We start from the raw sequence: 15,252 nt of genomic DNA on the forward strand, positions 1-15,252 counted from the left end.
AAAATTTATTTGTAAATTCAATTAATTTAAATGATTTTCAGTTATTTGATTCGACTTAATCCCTTACTAAATTTTGTATTCATTAGTATATGATTTATAATCAATTTGGACACATTAAAAATTAAAATACAATTAATTTTAAGATAAGATACACAAATGATCATTAAATTATTTTAAAATATTTGTTATCTTTAAGGTCTCAAAAGTTACAAAATAGTCATTAAACTTCTCAAATTATTATAAAAATTATTATTAAATTTTATCAAACTATTACAAAATAGTCATTAAACTCATCAAAATATCATGCAATTATCCTTAAGCTTATCAAAATTTATCACTATTTTATATCATTGCAATGATTATTTTATAACAATTTAATAAGTGTTATAATAATTTTATAATATACACAACTTTAGTAACCAAAAGGATAATTTCAATATAATTTAGGCATAATGAAAAATTAGTCCCCGATATTTGTGTAATGATCACTTTGTCTTCTATTAGAGCATTTTAGTCTTAATGTTTTAATTTTTAGTCAAAATAAAATATGTTGGATGAAAATCTTAAATTTACTATCGATCAATATATGTTATTGATGTAATATTTTTATATATATTTAATTAATGATGTGATATATATCACGTCAGTTAAAATAATAATGTGACATATATTATATTATCTAAAGTGATGATATGATACGTGTTACATCACTTAAAGTAATAACATGACATATGTCATTTAAGTGACATGTGCTAACTGTTAATGAGCTAATATATTTTATCTAATATGGACTATTTTGATCAAAAAATAAAAATCAAAACTAAAATATACTCAAAAAAAGAGAAACTGAAGGTTAATTTTATCATTATGTATATAATTTAGTGACTTACCCTTAATTTTATTTTTTAAATTTATTTTAAAAATGATTTTTGAATTGATTTGATTTTGAGAAGATGACAAAAATCAGAGGTAACGATGAGAGAAAATTTATCATCTTATCCGGAACCTAACAAACCAATAAGAACCCACGTCAAGCTGCAAGTGTCAAGCAAATCAGAACATTGTGACAGTCACACAGCCGCACAACACTCACCCCGTTAAAAGAAGGAAATAAACAACCGCAAATGCAGGCGGCAATGGCTTCCGTACTTGGATCCTCTACCGGAATCTTAGCTTCTCGGCCTCTCATTTCTCCTTCCTCAAAGCCTGCCACCATTCCCTCTATCTCCATTAACCCAGGTACATTTCTCTATCGACTTAATTCAGACCTGTACTTTGCTTTACCAATGAATGGGGCTTTGGGTAAGATTTTACAGCTTTTGTTACGGTGGTACAGGGCAGGGTTCTTGGAGGAAACTGTACGGAGGAATTGGGATTCAAGGTAGAAGGGGAAGGCCTCGATTTCATTTTGCAGTAACTAATGTCGCCACAGAAGTTAACCCAATTGAACAGGTAAGCAATTGGCTGCTTTATTTGAAGAGTTTGTTTTTTTGTACTTCTATGGCGCCTGGAGAATTGGGTATTTGCAGAACAGGTGGATATGGAGAATACTATTTGAATTCATGTGATTCTGTGAATGAAGCTTGTAAAGTAATGATTTTCAGGTTCAGAAGCTTGCTGCTAAAGAGAGTCAGAGACCAGTGTTTCCATTTGCTGCTATAGTAGGACAAGATGAGATGAAATTGTGTCTTCTGTTGAACGTAATTGATCCCAAGATTGGTGGTGTCATGATAATGGGTGATAGGGGAACTGGCAAGTCCACAACTGTTAGGTCCTTGGTCGATTTACTGCCGGAAATCAAGGCAGTCTTCGGTGATCCTTATAACTCCGACCCAGAAGATCCGGAAGCAATGGGTATAGAAGTCAGAGAGAAGATCACAAAAGGAGAGGAACTGACTGTTACAATGACTAAAATCAACATGGTTGATTTGCCATTAGGTGCTACTGAAGATAGGGTCTGTGGAACCATTGACATTGAGAAAGCCCTCACCGAGGGTGTCAAGGCATTTGAGCCTGGGCTTCTAGCTAAAGCTAATCGAGGGATTCTTTACGTCGATGAAGTTAATCTTTTGGATGACCACTTGGTGGATGTTCTTCTGGATTCTGCTGCATCCGGATGGAACACTGTTGAGAGGGAAGGTATTTCGATCTCTCATCCTGCACGATTTATTCTGATTGGCTCGGGTAATCCAGAGGAAGGGGAGCTTAGACCGCAGCTTCTCGATAGATTCGGAATGCATGCTCAAGTCGGAACAGTGAGGGATGCGGAGCTTAGAGTGAAGATCGTGGAGGAGAGAGGTCGGTTTGATAAAAACCCGAAAGAGTTCCGTGCATCTTACAAGGCAGAGCAAGAGAAGCTCCAACAGCAGATTGGTTCAGCTAGGAGTAATCTTTCTTCTGTTCAGATTGATCAGGACCTGAAGGTTAAAATATCAAAGGTTTGTGCTGAGCTGAATGTTGATGGATTGAGAGGAGATATTGTCACCAACAGAGCTGCAAAAGCTCTTGCAGCTCTCAAGGGAAGAGATAAAGTCACTGCAGAAGATATTGCCACCGTCATCCCTAACTGCTTGAGACACCGTCTTCGTAAGGATCCTTTGGAGTCTATCGACTCCGGTTTACTTGTTATCGAGAAATTCTACGAGATTTTTGGCTGAGATATGCATACAAAAGTCATTTTTCTAAACGTCTTTAGTTGCTTCGAAATTGTTTTGTCGTGTTATCTTTCCATACAATCAAACATTATGAGATATTCAGATCAATGTAGATTCATGGTCTCATCTAATCATGTGAAAGAAGAGTAAAACGAAGGATTGATTGCTTTGAATGAATACTCTGTTTAGGTTTTCGGATGGATTATTAGATTTTTGGACTTGTATTACATACATTTGCAATACAAGGCAACTTTATTCAACGCATAACAGTAATTTTGTTCACATCTCTTAGAAATTCGTCGTACTTGGGACTCTGTTCCAGGAAAGCCAGTGGTCGAACACAACATCCACTTCAGCAGAACGAGATAAAGAGAAAAAAACCTAGTGGAGCGTCGAACACAACATACAGTATGCCGATAACTGGAACTACTCTAAGGAGATGCTGCACAAAAGACCATAAATCTGTAAATAGCTGAAAGCCGGAGCAGAATACAATGTAAATTGCAGCAATGCCATTTACCATACAGATGAATGGTTGAAGAAGATGCTAAAAGAGCTTATAAGATAAATATTTCAATACCTTGGGGAAAAAATGGTTCAAGAACAATTACAACGTTCACAAGTGAAGGGTCCAAACCAATCTCTTCTTTAGCCTCTCTAATCGCTGCATCGCCATGTCTTTGGCCCTTTCTTTGCTTTTTCCCACCTGGCAATGAAACTTCCCCTGCAACAAAGTACACAATGTATGGCAAATTCATCTCGATTCACGATAAACCATTATACTATAACTCATTCTAGCACACAATTCAAACTGACCCGAATGAGTGGACGTTCTTAAAGCTCTTTTGGTTAGTATGACACGTAAATCCACACAATGCAGCTCTTTTGCTGTCGTCCGAGTAACTCACTGGGGGGTTGTAATGATGCAGCTGCTGAGCTAAAAAGCTTAACAGCCTCCACAATGGAAATGAAGATGACCCGCCATTCGGAACAGAAGTTGATGAGGCCATGATCAGGTCGACAATTGGTTAGTATGAACATGGACCTAAAGTTGGTCCCGGTGGGGCTCAAATCTGCGACCTTCGGCTCATAAGACCAACGCTCTAACCGAGTTATGGGACCATGTTTGACAAAGCACGATTTTGGACATTAATATGAAGTGACATATGATTATGAACTTTAATTTATATAATTATATACATCAAATTTTAATTCACTTTTTACAAGCCACTTATATAACCATTAACATAACACTATTTTATATATACACAAATAATTATATTTTATAACCAGGATGACTATCTAGCTCAGTTGGTAGAGCACAAGGTTATTAACCTTGAGGTCGTGGGATCAAGTCCTATGGAGGGTATATTTCATAATTCGGAAGTTTTCTACGGAAGCTGCTCTCAACCTGGTGTTGGGGGCAGCCTACTATCTTACATCCCCTTACCCCATTACATACGAGAACAAGGGACAATCATCATCATCTTATCCTAAAGAGGAATAAGTATCAATTATCTCAATTTACAAGCCAAAAAATTACTAAAACAAAATGAAATAGACAACCCTAAATAAACTCATTAATTGTTATTTACTTTTCACAACTAAAATAACATCTTTGTTATAAATATTAATCTTTCGGTTCTATTTGGTATTAAATCCTTTGATATTAGGGTATGAGTAATAATCAATTAGTACGAGATCTTAACAAGATTTAAATATCAAATACTTAACAAAATACTTAAATTCGAATCAAATCAAATTTAATTTCTTAATTAAGATGAATTTATTTTTTTAATATTACGTAGATCCAAATTAAGAGTAGATTAGAAAATAAACATTGGATTTGATTTGTAATTTGACCCTCTTCTACCCTGCCAATAATTTAAATCAAATAAGAACACACATAAATGGAACTAATTATATATTTAGTTAATATCAAAACCTTATGCTCTGCCTTTGTTTGCACCAAAAACATTTCATGATGCCATGAAGATCCTCCTTCATAATGACAAAAGATAACGTTCTCCCTAACCCATGTGACCAACTACATTGCATTTGCCACAAATTTCAACCACAGTTGATAATTTAATGTGGTAAAAAAAAGCAAGAAATGAGACAAATAAGATTTTAAGGCAAAACATTCTAATTTTGGACATTAATTGATTCTCAGATTTGGTCTTAAGCTCACATTTGTTGGGTTAATTAATGACCTAATCTTGACACCAAAGATGCTTTTTTTTTCTATTAAGTAAGCCAGCCTGGTGTTTTCCTTTTGTGTTATTTCATTTATTACCACAAATTTACAAATGTCATTCCCATGCCATGATTAGTGATAGGAATGAGCATGGGACCCGAACTGACAAGTTCGGGTCGGGTTTTTTAATGTGATGTTCAAGTCAAGTCAGGTCCGGATTTGGGGTGAAAGTACCCGACCCAGAAAATTATATAATTTTATTTTATATATTTATGAATAATTACACTATACCCCTCTATATGTTATTTTTTTAATTAAGTCACTATTTTTATTGAATAAAAATACTTTTTTATTATTATTTCGGGTCGGGTTTTTAAGTTATATATTGGGTCGGGTCGGGTGAAATCTTGTTTTGGTCAAGTCGGGTCAAATCTCGGGTGGAAGATTCCTTGTTTTCGGGTCAAGTCGAGTCGGGTGGACTAAAAAAGTCGACCCAACCTGACCCATGCCCATTCCTGATTAGTGATTAGTGATTAGTGAAGCTTTTTTTTCTTAATTTTTTAAATCCTCACTAGTTAATGGGATTATCTTTGAACAAAAGTTTCTTAAATTATATAAATTTGCAAATATTGTAGCGGAATTTAGAAAAGTGAATATAGAGAAATAAAGTAATTTATTATGAATATGGATCCAAGTGCTTTAAATTCGTGTTATTTTTGTCTAAATTCACACATTTGCTGATGGGGGAATCATATGGTTTGGCCGAATTATGCTCTCGGTCCTTCTAGTCTCTGTACCTCTAAAATTTAATTTCTCTGCTACTAACCATTAAATTTAGTCATTATGCTATTTTGACTAAATAAATGAAGTCCAATTAATAATAAAATTGTTAATATAGTCGATATTTTCACATTGCTTTAAAATTGATCATGTTAAAAGTTCTCACTACCTAAGTTTAATAAAAACATTTTGACGTTGTTACAAATTGAACTTCAATTATTAAATCGAAAAAACAAAGGAACTGTATTCCTAGAATCAAAAGTAAAGAAACTAAATTTTAAAGAAGCTGAGAGTCTAAGGACTAAAAGAAGAATTAGACCATTCAAAACATAGGAGGTAATGCTTCAACACATAGCAAGAGTGGGGTCCAAAAAATACCTGTAAATGTCTTTATTATTATTTGAGTGGGGCCATAACAAACTCATTTAAATTCCATGCAAATATATTACACTAAAGTGGGGGTGTGGCATTTAACAACTGCGCATAGAAATGGCAAAGATTTTCAGAGATTCTGGGACACATCAGCCATGGACCTTCCTATACAAATAGCAAAGTTTCATGTTCACACTACTATACATTGACAGGTGGGAATTAAAAGAAAAAAATTATCAAAATAGAGGGACCAAAATGAAAGCAAACAAAAGTTTCGATGATTGCTAGGTTTTAAGTTACTTTTTCTTTCTTTTCAGACATTTTTCCTCATAAAATCTCGGAAAATCGAAGTAATAAATTTCAAGTTTTTCTAACATAGTATATAGTTTGGGTTTTCTCTTTCTAAGATCTATTATCTGCTTAAAACAAGGGCGGACTTTCCTTAATGCCACTTCTTCATTACGCATAGGTAGCCTCTTTCAACTCCACCTTTTGGGATTTTCAATTTTTCTTATATATATATATGCCCCCGGTTTCTTCTTTTTGAATGATTTCTGTTTCTTCTTTTAGATTTCTGATCTTGAAAAATTACTTGGGATTTCCTCTCTGTTGATCATCTATATTCTGGTGTTTCGAGGCATGGCGAATGCGAGTGGCGTAGGTGATTATCATCACGACCATGAAAGTTCTGGTTTCAGGAAGGCGAAGAAACAAAGAATCCCTAAACGAGGGCCTGGTGTGGCTGAACTGGAGAAGATATTGCGTGAACAAGAGCAGAAAGATGGTGTTATTATTGGAGGAATCTGTTCTTCTTCGTCGTCGTCTTCGTTAGTTCCCTCACTTCCGGTCACTGCCTTTCACGGTAATGGAAATGGAAGTTCACAGTTAGGCGCCAATGGTCGTAGTAAAGGAGTCTATATCGGCGGATCAAGCGTGTTCTTGCCGGAACAAAGCTTGTTGCCGATATCTTGGGGCTCATCCTCGGCATGGAAACACGAGGAAACTCCTAAAATGGCTACTGGTTTCTCATTTCCGCTGCTTGTTTCAAACGGATCTGTTCCTCCTCCCATTTTGCAGAAGAATCATCTTTCAATGGTAAAAATCCATTTTTGTTTCGTTATTAAATTTGTGATTATGTTTCTACTGTTCTTTGGACATTGACGTGCATGTTTTTTAAAACAGATGGATCTTTTTCCATTGTCTGCAACAACAACAACAACCCCATCATCATCTGCAGGGGTGTATCATCACGTAGAGCCCCCTTCAAACCAAAAACCTAGTCCTCACAACTACATATCCACACTGTTTCCCGAGGAAGACAAGGCAAGTGCATGCAAATTAATAAACCCAGAAATATACTGTGGATTCCTTTCCTTTCCTTCTTGTTAAAATATACATAAAATGTATCACTTTCTTTTGCATTATCATGTTCTTTTCGCTCAAATTTGCTTAATTGGAATTAGATAATCGGCACCAAGCGGCCAAGGCCTAGTTTCTCCGTCGAGAACTGGATGCCGGCGCCTCCTCGAATGCCGTTTCAACCTATCCACCCACAGGTTTCCAGTCTCGATCCTTTATCTTCGTCTAGCTACAATGGAGTCTTCAACTTCGGAATACCCCGGTTAGCTTCATAGCCTTATATTTTCAGTTTTTCCATTAATATTAGCTTACATTCATTGTTTTTTGTTTGCTTTCGCCATTATCAGAGACCCAATGCCATTTGCAACGAGCCCATTGGAGCTGAAAGTGAGAACAAGTGCCAGTGACCAAGGGAACCCTAGTGGCAATTCCAGTCGTCCAACAACTATTCAAAATTGTCAACCAGACTTGTCCAAATTCATCAAGCAATTGCCTTTCCAAGTAAGATAGTTCAACGCGTTTCTGTTCTCTTTGAATTTCCTTTTTTGGGTTCTCTTTGAAAAACCGTGTTTTCTTTTTTCTTGCATGAATTTCACAGGAAAAAACCGAGGGGACTTTACTGCAAAGGCCATCATCAGAATCAGAATCAGATGTACCAGTTTACAACAAGGGCTTCTTTAGCTTCTTATTACAACCAGAAGATCTGCAAAGGGGTAGTACTTCAGCAGATGCCTCGCTTTGTCTTAAAACTGAGATTCGTTGTAATGAAAAAACAGGGGAGTTTATTGACCTTAACCTAAAGCTCTAAACTGGTGCATGTCGTGTAATGCCCTCTTTAATTAGGGAAACGTAGTGCTCAAAACAATATTAGGTTTATATATTATGCTAGGTACTAGACTGATTATGTTTTATGGATATTATAGATTAATCTAGTGAAATGTTATAGTTTAGTCCTATATTTCTATTTTATGAGTTCGTTTCAAATGTTTTAATTCTAAAAAACGAAAAAATAAATCGTTTTCACACATCAGTAATTAGATACTTTAAGTCTACAAACTATATGTTCAGGGATTGGCGTATAGTTTCCCAATTAACTTTTTTTTTAATTAATCATTGGTATACGATCTGTTGACCGACTAATCCAGATCGAATACTGCAGAGACGAGGGCGACCCTCTCAACCTAGTTTGCTCCATTCACAAACGCTCGGATTCGAATATCTGACCTTACTTAAAGACCTAGTGCTTTATCCCACTAGACCAATCCGGATAAAATAAATTTAGTATTTTTTATCATATTTGTCACACATGGTAAAACAAGGGTTATACAAAGCGACTAAATTAAAAAAAATTTAATGAAAAGAAAGCAAATAAAAATAAATTAGAATTCAATTATTAGTACATAAAACCACTATTTAGTTGATTTTTTTTATTAAGTTAAAGGTGATTACAAAGTAGTATATGTTCTAAGTACTTCCAATCATTTGACAATGAACGTTCAATCATTTGACAATGAACGTTCAATCATCCTTATAGTCGTTAATGTTCGAACTCGTAACCATTGGGATCAATTACTTTAACTTATGATGTAAATTCGTTCATGCCATTTAGATGAAATCTGAATAAAGAATCTGGGTTACCAAAAGTTTCTGTAAGGGTTTGGAGGTCTCTGCCTATGTGGTGTGTCTAACAGATAGATATTAGATTGGTATGTGAAAAGTGGCTTTCAATTAACATTGAAAAGTTTTTTTTCTTCCGATATTTAAATTTTTTATTAATATTAATATTATATATGTATATATATATATATATATATATATATATATATATATTTATTCATTTACTATATTTTAAACATTTTTTGTAAATATTTTTCGAAGTTAATTTTCTAATCATAAATCTCTTATAATTGTTTTTTTTTTGATAAGTAAAGATTTTATTCATCCAAAAGGAGCAGCAAGCTGCTACAAAGAACAATATAACACTAAGACAAATCCCAATCTAGACATAGCCTCCTATTTACATCATCAATTAAGTTCATACTGCATCTATACAATTTAATTCTTATAGAATCTCTAATTTTATGAACAATTGCATCAACCGAACGATTAACACCTCTAAACAACCTATGATTACGTTCCTCCCAAAGAAAATAGACAAAACCAGTCCAAGCAAGCTTTAGGATACAAACAAGAAGGGATTTACCCCTCAAATTCAAGGCCAGCCAGTGCAAAGAATCATCCCAGCAAAGAATCGGCTGGTTATGAAGACCACAAGTCTGCAAGATTACATCCCAAACTTCTCGGGCGAAAGAACATTCTAAAAACAAGTGATTTCGAGATTCCAGCTCAACTCCACACAAACCACAGATATGATCAACCTGAATTCCAAATCTGGCTAACCTATCCTTTGTAGGAAACCTATCCAGAATCACCATCCAAGCCACAATGGAAAATTTTGGGACATGAGCAGGAAACCAAATCAATTTGTGCCATTCAACCTTGTCCCTCCTCTCACGGATATGGTCCCATATCCATGCACCTCTAATCTGAGACAAAACAACAGCAGAATCAAAAAGTCCCCAAGCCTCCTCCCTCATTTTCACCAGCTTTCTTAGGATCTAGCTAAAATGAGGCTTACAATCAACTATCCAAAAATCCATAGCCTTGAAACAATAAGATTTGAGCCAAGCAATCCACAAAGAGACCTCATAAGCTAGAATTTTCCTGATGAGCATGAAGCAGCATGCCCTACTCCAGTCAGAAAGTTTCCTCAAGCCCAGACCACCCTCTGATCTTAAAGAACAAACCTGACTCCAACTCACTCTAGCCCCTCTAGCTGAAATATCACAACCTTTCCAAAAAAAACCTCATGCATAATTTTTCCAAAAATCTCTTATAATTGTTCCCGCAAGCGTATTATTCATATTTTGTTATGAATTAATAATTTTTAATTTAAAATTGTATAGATTACCTTTTTTTTTGTCGTATATTTAATTTTAGTGAGTGAATTTTTCGTTATTTTTTCATATGTAATGCTTCGAATTCGATACTTATTTTAATAATATTAAACTACTTAACGCTTGAACTAACTCCATTGATTCTATAGATTATTTTATTGTATTGATATATATATATACTGAATCGATTAAACTCGATTAGGTTACATAGTTTCACTGTCACTGATATTTATTTGTAATATTAATTTATTAAACCCGAGAAATAGCGTCGGCCAACACAGAGTTGTACTTGAAAACACGAGTTGCATGGTGAGAGGGGAATCAAATGTACATCAAATGCCGGTAATTAATAATAAAATCCTAAGTTGAAATGTTTTATTACTGATTAAGCATTTCAATTCAAGTAAAGGCTAATTAGTATAGCATATTAGGATTTGGAACACTATCTTTTCTTTAAAAAAACCAAAACCAAAAATAACCGACCACATCGGAGACCGGGGCGGCATCTTTTGATTAGTGTGGACCGACCACCTCGGTTATCTTCCTCCGAGAGCCGACAGTTTTAGTGTAAGCCACGATAATTTGAATTGGTTTTCATTTCCTTCCCCTATAAATACCACATCATCTTTGTCGAGGTAAAGCAATATCCAACAGCTAAAGTGTTCATTTCGAGCTCGTATATTACTCGTATTATTCTGCCAACTAATTCCAACGATATGGGAAATCATCATGGTGAGGGAGATCACAACAAGGAAGAAAAGGAAACAAAAGATGGTGGTATGTTCGATTTCATGAAACAGAAAGATGAACAAGACGATGGAAAGAAAGAAGAGAAGCCAAGTCTTATGGGAAAAGTACTCCATCGTTCAAACAGCAACTCTAGCTCAGTAAGCTTCTCTAATTAAGCACAGAAAACCATACATTAATGGCATTTTTGCTAAGGATCCTAATTTCATTAACTCTTCTCTGTTGCAGTCTAGTGATGAAGAAGAGATAGGTGAAGATGGTGTGAAGAGAAAGAAGAAGAAAGGGTTGAAGGAGAAAATCAAAGAAAAGATTGCTGGCCACAAAGATGCAACGGAGCATAAAGATGCATCGGTATCAACCGAGAACCCAAAGGAAAAGAAAGGGTTTTTGGAGAAGATAAAAGAGAAACTCCCTGTCCCTGGTCAGAATAAGAAAGCCGAAGAAGACGGTGCCCATTCTTCTGAAGGTGAGCCGAAGGAGATAGGGATCTTGGAGAAAATCAAGGAGAAGATTCCAGGGTGCCATGGAAACAAGACTGAAGAAGATCATAAGGCTACCAAAAATTGAAGTTAAAAACTTCACAAATAAACTTGCATGAGTGCTACCTGCAATTGTTTCTTTCCTGTGTTTTGGGAGTGTTTATTTACGTGTTTTCTCGTGTTTGTATGGTATGTCATGCATGTTTTCTGTCATGTTTTTCAGCCATGGTTGATGCTTAATGTTTCTGGTGTTGTAATCTTTTGAATGAAATAATTCCTTCTCGCTTCTGAAAAAAAAATTCATAATGTCAAAATTAACCTAATGTTTATTTAAATAATTATTTTAATTTTTATTTTCTTGAAGAATTTTTAACTCTAATGTTTTAATTTTTTCATCAATACGACCCATATTGAATGAAATTAATTGACTAACAATTTCTATTCATATTAGCAACGTGATATTTTTGCATGTGCTTAATTTCTAATATAATATATGTCATGTTATCATTTTTAAGTGATGTTGCACATACCAGGCCATCATTTTGAGTGATAACACATGTGACACATCAACAATTTAATATATATGAAAATATTAGATCGATAACAAGCTTTAAGAGTTAGTCAATAATATTAAAGATCAAAAGTGTTCCAAATAAAACAATAAGAAATAAAATATCATTCGAACAAATATTGAGGGTTAATTTTGAGTTTTTGACCCTACCACAGTTCATAAATTTGTCCAATCTTTGCAAGATTAAGACCATCCCAAGACATTGGTGAGGACATAAAGTAGCAGCAAAGACATGGGGTACAACATATACACCAAAATACATGTCCAGAACTGGAATTTGGTTCTGAAAGTGGCCAAAACTCCCATCGTTGTGCAAACAAGTAAAACCACCACAACTTCTGCCGACACACCCCATGAAATACCTCGTACATATATAGGCACCAAGAAGGTCCCCAAACCCATCACATTGTTCATGAACACCTCACCATACACCTCTGAAAACGTTAGAGAGGCGGCCTGATCGGTCTTTTGTCTAGCCGAAGACACGGCCCTGAATCCTTGTCTGAAATGCAACGCCAAGGGCACCACAACGTACGAAACCAAGAACAACGGGACGTTGGCCGACGTCGAGAATTCGACGAGTGCCGCAACCAGAGGCTTCGAGAGCATGATCGTAGCGGTAGTCCCCAAAGTGACGAGAAAAGCAGCTTTGATGTAATTCCACCATGGTTGATTATCCTTGCCCCTGGCTCGAGTGCGAAACAGTTTTTACATCGTTATTTGCCTTGTTAAGCCAATTTGAGATTCGTCTAACGAATTCAGTTTCCTTTATATTAGAATCACCAGAGGTATCAAACTCTTACATGATTTTACAAGTTCCTCTCTATATATTTACGCATCAAATATTCAAGTCTCCTATTCTGAATCCAGGGCTCAAAGACCTGCAATCATTTTTCCAAACTCTCATCTCATCTGCATTTCTACATCAATTATAAAAATCCACACGTACCTGATAAGTGCAGTAACCGGCTAGCAAAACAAATGAAGTGAGAAGAGAAATCAGGACAATGGCACGCCTTGCAGTGGCACCAGAACTTAGAATTTTCGCCAGCTGAAGAATCAGAAATGGAATCATGGATAGAAGCATGATCATTGCACTGTACTTAGTTTCAGGATCGGTTCTCACTCCATAGCCTGCTCAGATATGAAAAAAAAAAATAACCCATCAAAGTTCTTTGATTATAGAGTATATTCAAGAAAGGAGGAACCAGTTAAACTAAAGGGCTTGTTGTTTGAAAGATCATAGCTGCCAAAAGCAATGACAGAGGCCCAGATTAATGTAAGCATCATAATGGTTGATCCTGCGAGTATTGCCATGGAGATTGTTTCCTTTGTTTGAGCAGTTTCTTCACTTGCTGAAACTCCATTAACTAGAACCAAGATAACTTGTGGGAAGATGCCGAGAACGTTGAACAAACTGGCACCAAAAATACCAGTTCCGAACATTTGAAAGAAGATATTAGAGCCGCTGGAAATGAAATGTTTCGAGGGGGATAATAGATACTCATAAACCACCAAAAGGAACAGCTGGCCCCATGGCTTTGTTGTGCAAGGTAAGAAGCCATAAGTCGGCTCACAGGTCACCGTCGTCGTCCTATGAAGATGAAGTTCGAAAACCGAAGATTCCGTTGTTCGATCCATGCCATCGGAGACAAGACCGGCTTTCTTTTTAACGGAACCACTACTTCCATTACTGATGGTTAAGGTGAGTAAAAGAATAGCTACTGTGAACTGAAACTTTTTCATGGAGAAGCTCTATTCTGTATCTGGAGCAAAGAAGAACAGGTAAAATGAATGGGATGATTATGGAGATCAAGTCAAATTAAGGAGGTGGACGCCGAGATTTTAAAGCACACAGCTAATCCAACCACTCCACTTAAGTCCGTTTATAAAAATGCAAATGCTACCTTACAAAGAATTCAATGCCACCACATCATTATTTCAGCCATTTTGCAATAATTTGACGGATAACCATATAGGTATATAATTTTAAAATACTTTAGTAAGGATCATTATCAAGTTTATCGTCGGAAGAATGAATGAATCAAGTGAATTTAAAATATCATTATACATCTTGACTGGAATTTGAGTCTTATTTATTTAAAATTCAAGTTAGCTTATAAATAAAATAAAATAAATTGAAAAATTTTAACTACAAATTTCTTTATAGTATACCTCAATTTCTAGCAAAATGGTTGAGAAAATGTTGTGGGGGAAAAATTCCCAGAATAATCCAACTCGGAGATTATTTCTCCATCTAGGGTAAATTCTATAGTAACAGTAAAAAATACCACGTGTTCCACGAGTCTTCAGAAGCCCTAAGGAGTGCACGACATCTTCAAGCCTAACTTGAAGACTCCAGGATTGCATGGCATCTTTAAGCTTGGGGAAGTCTCCAAGATTACACAGAGTCTTCAGGCCTACGGGGGAAGGCTCCAGAACTGCATGACGTCTTCTCATCACCCTCTGCATGTCCTTGCATGACATTGATTTTAAAGCCAACGTCCGGTCAAAATATTTCCTTCCCCATACAACTAATTCCCATGCTAAAATTTTGAACGAATTTTTTTGTACGGTAAGTATTATTCGAAAAACTTATATATAATTTCTCTGTTCTCGTATTATTTAATTAAAAATATTATTTTTAATATGTTGGGTTCTTTTGCAGGTAAAAGAGTGAGTAAGAAGTTTCTAAAGATTTTTTTTAAATCAAGTTGTCGGAATAAACTCTCAAGTAAGAGTGAAAATATTTTATTTAAAGTATTTTATAATTTATTGTTATGTAAATATCAGTTTCATAATATTATTAGTTACATTTTACCTTATGAATAATTATTCTTAGTTATAAAAAGTATTTTTAATAAATTTAATCACAAGTTAGCTCATGTGATGATGAACATATTTAAAAATGACAAAAAAATTGAAATTGAATAATAAGTTTAATAGTATTTATTATAATTAATAATATTTTTAGTAATTATTTTATTTTTTTTTAATCATAGCTTTAATTTACTATATATAACATTCTTAGTTACATTTTACCTTTCGAATCATTATTATAATTTTAATAGTATTGATTTAGTATTTGTAGTAGAAATGTTAAAATAATTAGATCATTATTAATAGTTATAAAAAA

At 35.0% G+C, this 15,252-nt stretch overlaps 4 protein-coding genes and 1 pseudogene across 4 annotated transcripts; 3 read left to right on the forward strand and 2 right to left on the reverse strand.

The window, feature by feature from the left end:
- Positions 1 to 1,109: 1,109 nt before the first annotated feature.
- Positions 1,110 to 2,788, forward strand: LOC120206035 (magnesium-chelatase subunit ChlI, chloroplastic-like). Its single transcript, XM_039205780.1, has 3 exons — positions 1,110 to 1,239; positions 1,337 to 1,452; positions 1,605 to 2,788. Exons 1-3 carry the CDS (start codon positions 1,125 to 1,127, stop codon positions 2,655 to 2,657), a joined length of 1,284 nt encoding a protein of 427 aa, XP_039061711.1. The 5' UTR covers positions 1,110 to 1,124; the 3' UTR covers positions 2,658 to 2,788.
- Positions 2,789 to 7,479: 4,691 nt separating this feature from the next.
- LOC120206037 lies at positions 7,480 to 8,292 on the forward strand. Its single transcript, XM_039205782.1, has 3 exons — positions 7,480 to 7,624; positions 7,710 to 7,863; positions 7,961 to 8,292. Exons 1-3 carry the CDS (start codon positions 7,515 to 7,517, stop codon positions 8,168 to 8,170), a joined length of 474 nt encoding a protein of 157 aa, XP_039061713.1. The 5' UTR covers positions 7,480 to 7,514; the 3' UTR covers positions 8,171 to 8,292.
- A 1,052-nt stretch (positions 8,293 to 9,344) lies between these two features.
- Positions 9,345 to 9,959, reverse strand: LOC120205873. The gene has a single exon (XM_039205651.1). The coding sequence runs from the start codon at positions 9,957 to 9,959 to the stop codon at positions 9,345 to 9,347; it is 615 nt and encodes a 204-aa protein (XP_039061582.1).
- A 976-nt stretch (positions 9,960 to 10,935) lies between these two features.
- On the forward strand, positions 10,936 to 11,677 carry LOC120206036 (phosphoprotein ECPP44-like). Its single transcript, XM_039205781.1, has 2 exons — positions 10,936 to 11,206; positions 11,295 to 11,677. The coding sequence occupies exons 1-2, from the start codon at positions 11,036 to 11,038 to the stop codon at positions 11,631 to 11,633; spliced, it is 510 nt and encodes a 169-aa protein (XP_039061712.1). The 5' UTR covers positions 10,936 to 11,035; the 3' UTR covers positions 11,634 to 11,677.
- Positions 11,678 to 12,299: 622 nt separating this feature from the next.
- Positions 12,300 to 13,932, reverse strand: LOC120206038 (annotated as a pseudogene).
- Between the last annotated feature and the right edge of the window lie 1,320 nt (positions 13,933 to 15,252).

This window comes from Hibiscus syriacus, unplaced genomic scaffold, assembly GCF_006381635.1.
Source record: "Hibiscus syriacus cultivar Baekdansim isolate YM2019G1 unplaced genomic scaffold, ASM638163v2 tig00013285_pilon, whole genome shotgun sequence".
In the NCBI taxonomy this organism is placed as follows: domain Eukaryota; kingdom Viridiplantae; phylum Streptophyta; class Magnoliopsida; order Malvales; family Malvaceae; genus Hibiscus; species Hibiscus syriacus.